This window comes from Staurois parvus, unplaced genomic scaffold (genome assembly GCF_062004578.1).
Source record: "Staurois parvus isolate SC_StPar_1 unplaced genomic scaffold, SC_StPar_1.0 ptg000173l, whole genome shotgun sequence".
Classification (NCBI taxonomy): Eukaryota; Metazoa; Chordata; class Amphibia; order Anura; family Ranidae; genus Staurois; species Staurois parvus.
In genome coordinates this window covers 260,152-276,722 of record NW_028317969.1, presented here as the reverse complement: position 1 = coordinate 276,722, position 16,571 = coordinate 260,152, and the positions used below count along the sequence as shown (strand labels likewise).

The window sequence follows — 16,571 nt, the reverse complement described above, 5'->3', positions numbered from 1 at the left end:
TACAATAAAAAACTATTTCCATGCGAAAAATGGTACCGCTTTCAGCACAAAAAATCGGAAGGAATCATACCGTTAGGGAGGTTAACAGAAACCATGGACTTCATAGGCACTGAGAAACAGATGTATTATTATTATTATAGTGCAGGATTTATATAGCGCCAACAGTTTGCTCAGCACTGTACATTATAACGGGAGACAATACACGAGACAGTACAGTAACAATACGAATCAATACAAAAGGGGCTCAAGGGCCCTGCTCCTTGGAGCTTACAATCTAGGAGGGGGGGATAGTGGTACAGAAGGAAATAGCTGTGGGGGATGGAGTGGTAGGGAGAATGGAGGAGTTCAGTAATTAGCAGAGGGCGGGGTAGGCTTCCCTGAAGAGATAGGTTTTCAGAGGACGCCTAAAGGTGAGGAGAGTAGGTGATAGTCTGATGGATTGGGGTAGGGAGTTCCAGAGGATGGGGGAAGCCCTGGAGAAGTCCTGGAGATGGGCATGGGAATACAACTTTACTAGGGTCGTTGGTTTGAATCCCAACCACGGCACCACCTGCCTGGAGTTTGCATGTTCTCCCTGTGCCTGCGTGGGTTTCCTCTGAGTACTCTGGTTTCATCCCACACTCCAAAGACATGCTGAAAGGTTAATTGGATACTGTTTAAATTGACCCTAGTATGTGTATGTATGAATGTGAGTTAAGGACCTTAGATTGTACACCCCTTGAGGGTTAGGGACTGATGTGAATGTACAATATATATGTAAAGGACTGCATAAATTGACAGCGTTATATAAGTACTGGAAATAAAGTTAATCAATTTATCACATAATTAAAAACACTGGACTCAGCGAAAAAGATTTTAAATAAAAAGCACCTTTAGTAGGACACAGACTATACTAATTCAAGTAACTGAGCCTTCGCCTTTCAATATCATAACATTTCTCCGTCACTTAATAGCACATATTGTGGATCGTGTGGATCGGCTTCGTCAGCAGCTTCCTTCAGTGCCGAGTCACTTAAAACCATGAAAGCTCAACTGCCTCTGTGGCTAGAGAAACGCACTGGAAAGGCTTCTATAGGGGCGATCCATCCACAACGTAAAACAGAAGATCAAATTGGGCGGCTTCCCAGTCGAGGTGTCAGGACAAGTCTGACCATTGGAGGAGAGTAGGCCGAGTTCCCTGGCAGCTAGAGTACGTCCAATGTTTTCATGTAATAAAGTTGATCTATATTTTACAGACGTCGGTCTCTCTGTACCTATGAAGTCCATGGTTTCCGGTAATGTCATTATTGAGATATAATTAGGACGTGGCACATTTTACAATTATTGGGTCTCCACAATTCCATCCAATGGTTGCCCACAGCACAAAATAGTACAAATTTCCAAGATTGACTGATCTATCCAGGGCAAGGGGCACTCAGGAGAAGACGGAGTCTGCCTCCTCCACTTCCCGCCCTCTGCCACGCTGCTGGAGTCAAAACATGTGACTCTGATATGATGGGGGGGGACTATGTGTCTGGGGCTCTTTGACTGGAGGGTCCTGTGAAGTGGAGACTCAGGATTAGGTCTACACTGATGTATAGAGCCAACACTGATGTGATGGGGGGGCTATTGTGTAAAGGGGGGGGACCCCTGGCACAAAGGTTGGGGGCCCTATGATGTTGGGGGGGGGTCCTTTTGATGACAAGAGAGGTCTTATGATGTAAAAGAAAAAGGGAGAGAGGCTCCTCCGACGTAAAACGAGGGGGGGGGAGGCTCCTCCGACGTAAACCGAGGGGGGGGGGAGGCTCCTCCTACGTAAAGCGAGGGGGGGGAGGCTCCTCCGACGTAAAGCGAGGGGGGGGGGGAGGCTCCTCCGACGTAAAGCGAGGGGGGGGGGGGGGGAGGCTCCTCCGACGTAAAGCGGGGGGGAGGCTCCTCCGACGTAAAGCGAGGGGGGGGAGGCTCCTCCGACGTAAAGCGAGGGGGGGGGAGGCTCCTCCGACGTAAAGCGAGGGGGGGAGGCTTCTCCGACGTAAAGCAAGGGGGGGGGGAGGCTCCTCCGACGTAAAGCAAGGGGGGGGAGGCTCCTCCGACGTAAAGAGGGGGGGAGGCTCCTCCGACGTAAAGAGGGGGGGAGGCTCCTCCGACGTAAAGAGGGGGGGGAGGCTGCTCCGACCTAAAGAGGGGGGGGGAGGGTCCTCCGACGTAAACGCCGGGGGGGGGGGTCCTCCGACCTAAACCGCCGGGGGGGGGAGGGGTCCTCCGACGTAAACGCCGGGGGGGGGGGGGAGGGTCCTCCGACGTAAACGCCGGGGGGGGGGGGAGGGTCCTCCGACGTAAACGCCGGGGAAGGGGGGAGGGTCCTCCGACGTAAACGCCGGGGGGGGGGGGGGAGGGTCCTCCGACGTAAACGCCGGGGGGGGGGGAGGGTCCTCCGACGTAAACGCTGGGGGGGGGGGAGGGTCCGACGTAAATGCCGGGGGGGGGTCCTCCGACGTAAATGCCGGGGGGGGGGGTCCTCCGACGTAAACGCCGGGGGGGGGGTCCTCCGACGTAAATAGGGTCTCTAATGAAAGTACTTTCATCCAGCTGATTGTGTGCATGCCCCAGGCTCAGGTTCCCCATGGATCTGTAACATTTACATTTCCCACAATTCACAGCGGGGTGCCTTGGGACTTTGCATCCTTCCACAGGGTGCCATGCCTGCTTTCCAGCACTGAATCACAAAGCACATGTATGAAGCCGGCAGCTTTGCATTATAATTGCACAGAAGGCACTTTACATAGAAAAGCCGCCATGCAGTCATCATTAGGTCCTTTATCAATCACAACTTGGTTTTCCTGAGCCTGGAACCCGGGGTTATTGCCTCAGCGACAGGTTCTCTTTCATCACCTCCCTGAAGGGACATGTATTCATAGAAGAGAAGGGAGCACAACGCCACCTGCCGGCGGAGTCACGAACACATCGCCAGTGTCTAAAATCAGCCATGCAGCACGTCACTCGGGGGGCGTGTCCTCCACCATTTATACACAAACATGCCGCACATGCGCACTGAGCAGGGACTAGAAGGGAGAATGGGGGGAATAGTTACCCAGCTTGCGAAGGATCCTTTTACACTCATCCCGGCTGAAGTCCAGCAGGGTGGGCCACACCACTGGCATCCTGTCCCGGCGTCCTCTGCGGTCACTCAGGCCTGGAAGGCATCACTCGCAGAGACCCTGTCACTCAGCAGAGGGGGTCCTTGTAACAGCAGGAGGCCACACCCCGTCCTGTCAGGAGCAGACCAATGACAGGACACCGGGGAGTCCTGGGGAGACGCTCGCGGCGGGATGCGATGAAAGCCCCCCCGGCCCTCTGAGGGAGAAGCCGCTTGCCAGCACAGATCCAGTGGGTTTGATTGCGGCTCCCTCTGTCAAGATGGCGCGCCGGTGACATTGCGCATGCGCGGGGCACACCGGATGAGGCGTTCTCCGAAGCTGATTGGCGGAGGGGCCGGAGAGGCAAACAGAAAACGGGTGGGCGGGAACGAAGTGTTGATACTAAAGACGGAAGCCGGTGAGGGACACTGTGAGAGACGTTATAACGGCCTCTAGGTGGTACTGCAACGCAGGAGGACTCAGCGGTCCCGGTCCGGACAGTTAGGTAGACTTTTATCAGGTCCTATTATTGAGAGGAATGTTATATAATACTCTCCTCATTGGGACCATGGTGGTATGTGTCCTGTCTGCCATGGGTGGTTCTACTTCTGTTTCCGTATGTGGACTACTATTCCCGTGTATAGCCTCCTGTTTATACCTGCGTAGTCTGTGTCCGTTAGGTGGGTTGTGGTGACGATGGTTGTATGTCAGGGGTGACATCCTCCAATAAAACCAATTACCAAATAATGCCAATTACAAAAAGTTCCCTTCCGGGACCGGCGCCCTCCCGTCTCCATACCGGGATCCAAACCCCCTCCCGTCCCCATCCCGGGACCTGCGCCCTCCCGTCCCCTTCCCGGGACCTGCGCCCTCCCGTCTGCATACCGGGATCCAAACCCCCCTGTCCCCATCCCGGGACCGGTGCCCTCCCGTCTCCATACTGGGACCGGTGCCCTTCCGTCTCCATACTGGGACCGGTGCCCTTCCGTCTCCATACCGGGATCCAAAACCCCCCCCCCCCTGTCCCCATCCCGGGACCGGTGCCCTCCTGTCTCCATACCGGGATCCAAACCCCTCCCGTCCCCATCCCGGGACCTGCGCCCTCCCGTCCCCATCCCGGGACCTGCGCCCTCCCGTCTGCATACCGGGATCCAAACCCCCCTGTCCCCATCCCGGGACCGGCGCACTCCCACCTTCATACCGGGACTGGCGCCCTCCCGTCTCAATACCGGATCCAAACCCCCCCCCCCCCCGTCCCCATCCCGGGACCGGCGCCCTCCCGTCTCCATACCGGGATCCAAACCCCCCCCCCATCTCGGGACCGGCGCCCTCCCGTCTCCATGCCAGGATCCAAACCCCCCCCCCCATCCTGGGACCGGCACCCTCCCGTCTCCATACCGGGATCCAAACCCCCCCCCCCTCCCCGTCCCCATCCCGGGACCGGCGCCCTCCCGTCCCCATACTGGGACCACCTGCCTTCCCGTCCACATACTGGAACCGCCTGCCCTGCCATTTACATACTGGAACCAGCGCCCACTTGTACCCATACTGGGGCAGATTCCCCACCATCCTTCTCCTGGGATGGCATCTCCTTTTTCCTTCTCTCAGAATTAATTCCCTATCATTCCTCCTCCTTTGTTCAAATGATTGAACCTTACTTCCTTCCATTAATTGACTGTTCCTTTGATCGATCCTTCCTTCATTCAGTTCACCCCTCCTTCCTTTGATCACTTCTTCCCTTCTTTGATCGATTGACCCTTCTTTTGATCAAGCCTTCTTTCGATCGATCCATTGACCCTTCCTTCGATTGATTGATCCTTCCTTCCCTTGATAAATCCTTCCATCGATCGATCCTTCTTTTGATCAATCCTTCCTTCCTTCGATAGACTGAGCCATTCTTCCTTTGTTTGATTGATCCTTCCTTCCTTGGAGCGATCCTTATTTTGATTGATCGCTCCTTCCTTTGATAATTCCTTCCTTCCTTTCTTTGATCAATCCTTCCTTTGATAGACTGAGCCATTCTTCCTTTGTTCGATCAATCCTTACTTACTTTGCTCAATCCTTTTAAATGATCGGCCCTTTTTATCGATCAATCCTCCCTTTGATCAGTTGATCCTTCCTTTGATAAATCCTTCCTTCCATCGATTGATCCTTCTTTTGATCGATCCTTCCTTCCTTTCATAGACTGAGCTATTCTTCCTTCGTTTGATTGATCCTTACTCCTTTTGATAGATTGATCCTTCCCTCCTTCCTTTTGATAGATTGATCCTTCCCTCCTTCCTTTTGATAGATTGATCCTTCCCTCCTTCCTTTTGATCCTTCCCTCCTTCCTTTTGATCCTTCCCTTTGATCCTTCCCTCCTTCCTTTGATCGATCCTTCCCTCCTTCCTTTGATCGATCCTTCCCTCCTTCCTTTGATCGATCCTTCCCTCCTTCCTTTGATCGATCCTTCCCTCCTTCCTTTGATCGATCCTTCCCTCCTTCCTTTGATCGATCCTTCCCTCCTTCCTTTCATCGATCCCTCCTTCCTTTCATCGATCCCTCCTTCCTTTCATCGATTGTTCTTCCTTCAATGGAACAATTGATCTAAAAAAAATATTGAACGATCAATCAAAGGAAGGCTCCAAAATCACAGCTGTATCAAAATCTATGATGGAAGGCTGACCAGGGAGGAGAGGTGAGGGTTAAAAAAACCTGAATCCATCAAAGTCACATGGGATCCTTCTTATCTCTGCTGATATAACGTCTGTGAAATAACATAGAAGCCTATGGGTCTGAAATCGCACTGAAGTTCACCAGGAATCTTTTCCAAAGTCGCACTGTGCTGAGTTGATTAGAATGGCACCATTGAAAATAATATGATTTCCCTTCTCATGCGATTCGGTGAACCTGAGCTTGAAAACCTCCCACAGGTGCGTTGAGTATTCGATGTGGTTTCCATTCATTGCACTGGAGGGATGTATTGCGTTTTTTTTTTTTTTTTTTTTTTTTTTTTTTTAACCAGACCAAACTTTAATAATTGTAACTGAAGTGCAACAGACCAGTGTGAAGAGGATTTAAAGGGACGCAGTTTTCTTTCGCTTTTTTAACTGAAGAACGTGTGAAAAGCGGATTAGTGTGAAAGCAGCCTAATTTTCTTCTTCAATTTTCTATAGATTTGCCTTCAACTATGTAGTGGAAGGGTCGGCCTGATTGCATACAAATTGCAAGTGTTTAGGTTTGACTTCTATTGTATGGTTTTGGTAGATCCTAATCGAAAATTGTATAATGTATGGCCATCGTAAGGCTTTGCACACTTCAGCCTGTAGAAGAACCATGTGGGTACAGCAAGCTTTTATGGAGCATTTCAAAAGCCTTTAGCAAGCTCTGAGCATTGTTGAGACTTCCATGTCGAGGTTAGGAGTGTTAAATCCAGACTAAGGCTCCGTTCACACCAATGCATTTGCTTTTTGCAGAAGCGCACTACAGTCCATTTAACATGGTTTCCACAAAACTAACACTGCACATCACCCTGAACACACCATCCACACTGTGAAACATGGTGGTGGCAGCATCATGTTGTGGGGATGCTTTTCTTCAGCAGGGACAGGGAAGCTGATCAGAGTTGATGGGAAGATGGATGGAGCTAAATACAGGGAAATCTTAGAAGAAAACCTGTTAGAATCTGCAAAAGACTGGAGACTGGGGTGGAGGTTCACCTTCCAGCAGGACAACGACCCGAAACATCCAGCCAGAGCTACAATGGAATGGTTTAGATCAAAGCATATTCATGTGTTGGAATAGCCCAGTCACAGTCCAGACCTAAATCCAATGGAGAATCTGCGGCAAAACTTGAAAATTGCTGTTCAAAGACGCTCTCCATCCAATGTGACAGAGCTTGAGCTATTCTGCAAAGAAGAATGGGCAAAAATGTCCCTCTCTAGATGTGCAAAGCTGGTAGAGACATCCCCAAAAAGACTTGCAGCTGGAATTGCAGTGAAAGGTGGATCTACGAAGTACTGACTCCGGGGGGCTGAATACAAATGCCACCACACTTTTCAGATCTTTATTTGTGAAAAAAAAATATGAAAACCGTTTATCATTTTCTTTCCACTTCATAATTATGTGCCACTTTGTGTTGTTCTATCACATCAAATCCCAATAAAATACATTTATGTTTTTGGTTGTAACATGAAAAAATTTGGAAAATGTAAAGAGGTATGAATACTTTTTCAAGGCACTGTAGGTACCTGGAATAAATGATTATATATTGAAGTCTTTTTCTACAAAGCCCAATGGAGAATAATAGAAGGCAATAGCAGCTTCCATGTGTCTTTCAGGTCAAGCTTCTGTTAAAAGAAACCTCTACCTGTCCTGCCATTGCAGAGCAATTTCTGGAAATGCTAATTGCCTGGCTGTCTCTTTTCACCAACTTGAACTAAATGCAGCAAGACAGAGTGAAGTCATGACCTCTGACCTGTATGCTTGTTCTGGCTTAGTGACTGGGTAAAAAGTGAAGCCATTGTAGTTATATGAAATCCAGAGAAATCTCATTTTCAGAAGGAGAGATCAGCAATGATAGATTGTATGTTTGCCTATGTATAGGCTTTCTTTGATAATGTCCGTAGCTATCACAGAAAAAAAAAATCTGCATACATTCCTTTTTCCAGGTATCTTTGGCCTGAGCACAATCCTAATTGCTGCAGATGGTCAGCTCCTTCTGATGACTTGGTGTCTCCTGTGAGTCCGGGGCGAGGGGAGGACCCATGACAGCCTGGACACAGAGGAAGTGAGTTAAATGATGCTGCTCATCATTTACCCAAAAAAGGGGCATTAGTGGGTCAATGACTGGGCAGGTTTATGGAGGTCAGCACCAGAGAACAGGGGAGTATAATAACCAGGGACGGAATGACAACTCATGGGGCCCCCGGGCAATAGGGGATCATGGGGCCCCTGTGTCCTTGCCCAAACTCAAAAAAGCCTATGAAAAAAGTACCAGGGGCATCTCATGGGGCCCCTTACTGACCCCAGGCGCTCGGGCAGTGCCCGAGTTTCCAAATGGTCAGTCCGCCCCTGATAATAACTGGAGCTGCTTTCTTAACTTTTAACTTCCTCCCACCTCAGTTCACAGTATGTTGACTGGGGGGGAGCAGAAAGAGAGAGGAACACATCACTGCAATGCTTCACCCTCAATGTCCAGGAATAGGCTGGGGCGGGTTCATGTCTGCCTGGGCTCAGAGGAAGTGGGTTAAATGATGCTGGCCATCATTTGACCAGGAAGACTGAGGACATCTTTTGGTGGGTAAGAATTACTGCTGGGTACAGCTCTGCATTAAATGTATTACAGCAACAGCTTTTTTTTTTTTTTTGTAACATACTTTAAATAATGAATAGCCTATGATAAAAAGATAAAGTGATAATAAAAGTTAGGTTTTGTTTTGTCTATTTTAATCTTAAACCTGTTATACCTACCTGTTCTGTGCAGTGGTCTTGCACATAGCAGCCTCCATCCTCCTCTTCTCATTTGCCCCCCCCCCCCCCGGCGCTCCTGGCTCCTCCCCCTGATCAGTGCCCCCAATTGCAAGCTGTTAGCTTATGGACACATCTACAGACAAGTGCACCCATATCAATATCTTAGCCCTGCCCCTGCTCTCCTCTTACTAGCTGTGATTGAAAGCAGTGGGAGCCAATAGCTCCTGCTGCTGTGTCTCAGCCATTGAGGAGAGAGAGACCCAGGACAGCTGAGGCTCTGGTGCAGAGCGCTGGATCGAGAGGGGGCTCAGTTAACTATTGGTGGGGGCTGTTTGGGAGCCGCACATAGAAGTAGATTTTTACCTTCATGCATAAAATGTATGAAAGTAAAAAAAAAAAAAACTTCCGCCGTTACAACCACTTTAATAATTTTGACTGGAATTCTACTTCAGCAAACACCAGTAAGAATGTTCAGCCTAATCTGATCTTTTAGACCCAAAATATATTCTAGTTTTCCTTTTATTCTTAAATGATGTTAAAAAAAAAAACGTTGCAGGCAAAACCTGCTTTGGTTCAAATTACAATGATTTGCAAGCGAATAATCTTATCAAACCGGAACACCAAAAAGTGATCTGCATCTGTTAAACATTATACAACCGTACAGGATATCAAAATGAAATGAACAAATCACATTCTGTCTGTAAAGAACGCTGCCAAAAATATACATTTCCCGTCCAGAAACACCTGCTTGACTTGAAAGAGAACAATTGTGATGACTAACAGTAAAGGAGACAAGGTTAGCAGAATTTCTCTTCTAAGAGGGGGAATGTAAACAATAGAAAACTTCTATAGATACGGCTGAGTCTAACAATAGTTCTAGGAGCACATAATAGGATTCCACTATAACGTGTTCATAGACTCACCTGTGTTTTTATATTTCATGAGACATCTACGGGTTATGTTTTACAGACCGCAAGACAACCCAACCCATGACATCTTACACCCACTGCGCATATTTCCGAGAATGCTCCACATCAAACCACATGGAAAAAGCATTTTGATTTGGTCAGACTTATTTTCTGGAAATAATGCTTTTAAAAAAAAAAAAAAAAGCCTTTTTAAAGCGGAAAGTTATGTTTTTTTTTTTTGTTTTGTTTTTTTTTTTGCAAACCCTAAATAACTTATTTGCTTCCATTTTCTTTTCAAAAGGTATTCTGCACCCAGACTATACAAATTAAAAGTATAACATAATTTGAACAAGTAATAAAATGGCTTTAAAACAAGTCATCACCCCCTCTGTAGCCAGGGTGGATTTGATTTAAATCACTAGTCAGTAAGGCTTGATTTAAATCCTAGTTTTCTACATAAAGACTAATTCTTGCTGGTATAACTTTAATATTATTATTATTATTATTACTACGAGTTTATATAGCGCCAAAGGGTTTGCTCAGCGCTGTACAATAGGGGGGACAATACATGGCACAGTACAACAACAACAAACGTATGAGGGGTAAGAGGGCCCTACTCTTACGAGCTTACAATCTAAAATATGCAAGTAGATGAAGATTTTTAGAATAACAACTTTTCAGATTAGTTTTTTTATCCCCAGTTTAATAGGTTAATCATTCATATTTGGACAACTTTTCTATTGTGCTTAGGAAGGAGAAAAATAATCATTACCTTAATAATAACAATTTAAATAGATTTATTCATCTGAAACAATAACATTCCAGCATATGTGATTTGCTTAAACATCCATGTTTGGTAACTAATTTGGCTAAACAAAATATATATATTTTAAGAAACTTAGACTGTCAGCCCCTTCCTCCTCACACTTAGTTTCACTTTCTTCTTGTGCAGATCTATTCCACTCCAAACAATCAGAAAAATATTGTTTCTATTCTATTCACTGAACTTCTTGAAACTTAGCACTGAAGGGGTTGATTCTGTATTCATAGGTTTGTAGAAGTTAGGATGAAGGTCTTTTTCTTAACTCTGTTCATGTTATAACATTTTTGCTGTGAAGAAGAGGCATGTGATCTCCGCTGAGTCAAATTCAGTTTTGAGAACTGCAAAAGTAAACCGAGCATCTGTGATAATATCTTGTAGGCAGAGAAACTGCCCAATAATCTTACAAAAACCTCTGGAAGAGCATGACATTGTGAATGGATTCATGGAATTTATTTACCAAAAAAATTAAACATATACAGCCTTATTCTACAGAATTAAAAAACTAATCTTTATTTCATGATGGAATAACCTTTGGATGGTATTATATTTTTCTCAAAAAGCATTTTATTCAAAAAAAATCTGATTTTAAATAAAAAAAATCCGATTTAAATAAAAAAAATTCGTTTTTTTTGTTTTTTTTTTTTAAATCATTGATTTTTATCCACCCTGTCTGTAGCTATAGGAATTTTGGAGAAATTGATCCTCACATTTCACAACAAGGCTTGAAATCACAACTCCTTTCACCGTAGTTTCTTGGGCAGCCAAATCTTGGCAGCCTGCCAGTCCTCCAATGTAAACACAGAGCAGGAGTTTTCATGTCCTTAGGAACGCAGGGCGGATTGCATTACAATCGGCAGGGGGTCGGCTCATGGATTCCCTCCTAATCAGAGCAGAGTGGCCGGATTACATATCTGTGTTTGCTCAGTTTCTACAGAGAGGAATCAGACAGAGCCCACTCTGCTCTATGGGCAGCTGGGAGTAAAGGGACTCCGTTGTATGTTTTACACCTGACTACCCTCCAACCTTCTTAAAAAGAAGAGGACAGATACCCTTCCATTTTTCTTTTTTTAGTAGATCGGACATGGAGGAAGGTGGGTGTAAATGGACACAAGTCTGTATATACCTGCCTGTCCATAGGGTTGCATGGACCTTCTAATCAGGTCTGCCTGAAAAACTGACAGGTAGACATGATTAGATTGCCCATGCAAAAGGGGCCTAACTAAGACCAAACTGTAGAGTCAGTGTTATGAATTGTGAGGATGATTATTTCACGCTTCATGTGGCTACAGTGGTCATTGATGACTTGCATGGATTCCACATTCTACAAAATGTCCTTTGAGATTCTGGTCCATTGTTTTTTTTTTTGGTTTTTTTTTAAAGCTAAACTGTAGATATAACACAGTCTTTCTCAACCAGGGTTATGTGGAACCCTAGTTTTCCTCCAGAGGTTGCTAGGGGATCCTTGAACGTGGTTGATTGACCTTCCATTTGATGGTAACTACCTAATTCCAGGGCCAACACTTGGCAGACTCAGCAGTATTACATCAGGTATTGTTTTTGCTGTCTGTAAGGGTGGTATTCTTTCCAATGTAAGGAGCACGATTCCACTGACCCCCAATGAACTGATTTTAGTGGTTCCCCGAGACCTGAAAATTATTTATAATATATAAAATGCATTAAAGATATTATAGGTTTTCATTTAATGTATATGTGTTGTTTTACTTTTCTTTATGTGTTGCAGTATGTATTAGATGTACTTTACATCCATTTTCTTTGTGTTTTGTAAGGTGAGGAAGATTTTCTACATTTTGTGTAAATTCAGATGTGTAAACTGCACAGTGAGGGGTCCATTTACAATCAGATGTTTTTTCATCCCAGTCCTGAGAAAGTGGACCTTCCCTTGCTTAAAAAAAAAGTCAATGATAAAGCGCCAAGATATGTACTTGTTTATGATCTGCGTCACATCAGGATTTGTTTGTAAATTGTGATTTGAAGGATTGTATTTTGTTTGAATACTTTGATTTTATTGTTTATCAAACTCTTTTATGTCAGATAATGAATATTAAAGTATCCAAATAAACTTTTTTTTTTATGTGTTTATTATACATTCTAGTACAAAGTAGTCCTCATTGCTACATTTAAAGTCCCCATTTTATAGTGATATATTTTTTGTTTTTTCTATTTACTTTTTCAGTAAAATTATGATTTTGATGGCAGCTGTAACTGTGATTTCACTACTGATACCGCAGCTGCCTTTGATGCTCATTATAAAATAAACTTGCACAAAGCAGCCCAAATCCTCCTCTTCTCGGGTCCCCTGCCAGCACTCCTGGCCCCCTGCTGAGTGCCCCTTGAGCAAGCTGCTTGCTTTGGGGGCACTTGTGCATGCTCACTCCTGAGCCACCTCTATGTATCTATGGGACACACAGAGCATGGCTCAGTCCCACCCCTCCACTCCCTCCTTGCTGGCTGTGATTGACAGCAACGGGAGCCAATGGACAGTACAAATACCCCCAAAATGAGGTATGGAGAGTTTTTTTTATAGTTGTCATTTTTGTCATAATTTTGTAGAAAATTAAATGAAAAAAAAGTTCACTTTTCTTTTCTTTTTTTTTTAACATACTGTCAACAATGCAGTACAGCATCATCATATAAATGGCGTGGCTGTGATCAGGGACACTGACTGGTGACAGTATTAAAAAAAAAAAAAAAGATTTTTTATTTTTTTAACTATTTTTTTATTTTTTTCTACTCCTGTGACTGGAGTAATACAATGTTACCATAATGATCAGGATTTTTTTTTTTTGTACACATCATGATCACTTATACCAACAAAATACATCGGTATAAGCAAGCATTTTTACTGAATGAAACTGATTAATTCAGTAGTTTTTGTTGTGATTGGCCATAGGTGATCACATGCTACAGATGGGCTGTGATTGGCCCAGTCTGTACATGTGATCACTGTGACCAATCAGTATGCAGCACAGTTGTATGCAGTGAATGACATGAAAGGAAGCCATTCATTGTTTACAACTGTCATGTGATCTGCTGTGATTGGACACAGCGATCACGTGACACTGGTAGCGGGCCAGTGTGGTGATCTGTCATTGACTGTGTCCCGTGACAGATTGCTCCGAGGTGAGGCCCAATCCTGGGAGGACATCATATGACATACTCCAAGGATAATAGGGTTCCTACTCGGCCGTCATTGTACAATAGGCTGGGCAGGAAAAATTTAAATAGATTCACTCTCTATTTGTCTTGTTTACCATTATCAATAAAAGTGAAAGCAAAAGAAAATCCCAAATTTTGGGTTGTCCCCAAAAAAGTAATAGAGCGAAAAATCTTCCAATGGGGACACTAGTTCTGGGGGGTCCCCAAGAAATTCTCTTAATTTGCAGGAAATCCCTCTCACTTCCTGTTTGGTTATGGGACACAGATGGCAAAAAAAAAAATTGACAGGGGTTATAACCCTCTCTTGCTCTAACCAAAATGAAACAAACGTTTTGCCTATAGTTATACTTTAAGAATAGGTAAGTATTTATTCTCTCTTGAGAAGAGATTAAGGGGGGGGATATGATCACCATGTATAATACATAAGGGGGGGATATGATCACCATGTATAATACATAAGGGGGGGATATGATCTCCATGTATAATACATAAGGGGGGATATGATCACCATGTATAATACATAAGGGGGGATATGATCTCCATGTATAATACATAAGGGGGGATATGATCTCCATGTATAATACATAAGGGGGATATGATCTCCATGTATAATACATAAGGGGGGATATGATCTCCATGTATAAGACATAAGGGGGATATGATCTCCATGTATAAATACATCAGTGGTTCATATAGTGAACTCGGTGTAGAGCTATTCACCCTGAGGTCATCACAGGGGACAAGGGGGCACTCTTTACGTCCGGAGGAAAAAAAATTAATCTCCAAACATGGAAAGGTTTCTTCACAGTGAGAGCTGTGAAAATATGGAATAGACTCCCTCAAGAGTTGGTTCTGGCCAGCTCAGTGGATTGCTTTAAAAAAGTCCTGGATTGTTTCTTAGATACACAGAATATAACTGGATACTAACATTTATAGGTAAAGTTGATCCAGGGAATATCTGATTGCCTCTCGGGGGATCAGGAAGGAATTTTTTTCTCAGCAGGAGCAAATTGGATCATGCTTTGTTGGGTTTTTTTTTTTTGCCTTCCTGTGGATTAACTGTGGGTATAGGATTATAACTTTTTTTTTTTTCTTTGGTTGAACTGGATGGACTTTTGTCTTTTTTCAGCCAGACTAACTATGTATAGACATCTTTCCTTTTACAGGTTATATATAATAGGCTTAGAACGGGGGTGGGAGCAGCTCCACTTTAAATAATCTTCTTCTCTATTACTCCCATTATTACAGCTTGGCTCTGGAAGACAGGTATTCCATTCATCTCTGCGATCAGGGTTTGCACTTCAGCTTCAAACACTGCAAGGCCATGGATATAAATCAGGGATGTCCTCCATTTGAGGTCAGTACAAATATGTAGTAAGGTATCCCCTCAGTGTTCTTAAGACCCCATTCACACCTGAGCAATTTGAAGCACGTTTCCGAAAATGCTTCAACTCCTAACATTTAGATGCCCATTATATTCAATGATACCTGTTCACATCTGTCAGGCCACTCAAAGCTTAAAAAAGTACATGAGCGCCTTTGGGGCAGAGTTGCACATTTTTTTAATCTTTATAGCCTTCCGTGAGAGAGACAGAAGAATGCATGAAAGCAAACAAGGCACATTTGTGCACTATTTCTTCTTGCCTTTCCTCCTCCGTCCTAGTCACTAGGTTTCCATTGGCTAAAACAAAAATGAAAATGCCACAAAACATGTATAAACATACAAAAAAAAAATCCTCCAAAATCCCTGAAAACACTCCCACTTAGGTGTGAATGGAGGCTTACCGTGAATAATGTAAGTAACTGTAACAAGTAAGGGAAGAACCCCATTGCTTATTCCACGTCACTGAATAGATAAGGGGTCTAAAGTAAGTATATTACACCTTTTGTGATAAAGATCTAGGTGTCTATGATCTTGAGCACTGGTGATTTGGAGTGAGGTTCCTTTTTTTGGAAGGTCACTCAGGACAGGAATACTTATCTTCCTAATGGAATGGGGAGTTTTGGTGGGACTGAGCTCCAGTGGGCGAAAGAAAAGTCTGGGAACCAAGATAAGCAATGAGCATCAGGACAGCTATCCAGCAACAATCTAACAGTTTAAGGACCTTTGCACATGGGGTCATCCCTCTAGGCATTTTAGAGTGCCCATATGGGACAGGTGCAATGGGGCTCTGCTGTCTCAATTCTGTGAAACACCATGGCAGAATGGGGCTGAACATTGTACTGAGTAGCACTCATTTTTAGGGCTATATGTGTTCAAGGATGAATGCTCGGAATTCGGGTCTTCTGTGTTCCATGCATTTGTCCCAAAATGCATAGGGCTGTAAACACGGGTGCCACTTGGTATAGCATTCAGTCACATAGGCTTTGACAGGCTTCAGCTGCAGAATTACACCTGTCCCATCGGGTACCTTAAAACTCTAGGAGGGACACACAGCAGCTAGACCAGGGGTGGCGAACAAGTTAGACACAAAGAGCCAAAATTTTAAACTGTGAAAGTCAGAGAGCCACACCACGCAGTGACCTGCCAAAACAGACAAACACTCACACAAAAACACATAATTAAAACCATATTATTCACCATAACACTTTCTTCCCCTTACAAAACAACAATGTGTTCATTTCAAGGTAAGTGTCCACCCTCAACACACACATCAAATGCAACTTAGCCAGAGTTAACACATCAACTACCCTGGAGGTTGCTGTGGCACCTCTCTCTCTCTCTCTCTCTCTCTCTCTCCCTTCTCTCTCTCACTCTAACACACAAGTATACAAAAAAAAATTCTGAACTAATGGACTGCAGACACAGTACAGGAGATGACCAGAGACTGCGGACAGCACAGGGATGACCAGAGACTGCAGACATAGTACAGGAGATGACCAGAGACTGCGGACAGTACAGGAGATGACCAGAGACTGCGGACAGTACAGGAGATGACCAGAGACTGCGGACAGTACAGGAGATGACCAGAGACTGCGGACAGCACAGGGATGACCAGAGACTGCGGACAGCACAGGGATGACCAGAGACTGCAGACATAGTACAGGAGATGACCAGAGACTGCGGACACAGTACAGGGATGACCAGAGACTGCA

The 16,571-nt window shown here is 44.8% G+C and overlaps 1 protein-coding gene and 1 long non-coding RNA gene across 8 annotated transcripts in view; one reads left to right on the top strand and one right to left on the bottom strand.

Moving 5' to 3' along the window:
• Positions 1–3,414, bottom strand: part of EMSY (EMSY transcriptional repressor, BRCA2 interacting) — an 84,387-nt gene extending 80,973 nt beyond the window's left edge. For all 7 annotated transcript variants that reach the window (XM_089676737.1, XM_089676742.1, XM_089676741.1 and 4 more), the window contains exon 1: positions 3,071–3,414. In XM_089676737.1, coding sequence (XP_089532863.1) covers positions 3,071–3,140 — 70 coding nt within the window. In that variant the 5' untranslated portion in view covers positions 3,141–3,414. The remainder of the gene's footprint in view (positions 1–3,070) is intronic.
• Positions 3,016–16,571, top strand: part of LOC149462530 (uncharacterized) — a 37,234-nt gene continuing 23,678 nt past the window's right edge. The window contains exons 1-2 of the long non-coding RNA XR_016312645.1: positions 3,016–3,621; positions 14,724–14,832. This is a non-coding gene — a long non-coding RNA (uncharacterized LOC149462530). The remainder of the gene's footprint in view (positions 3,622–14,723; positions 14,833–16,571) is intronic.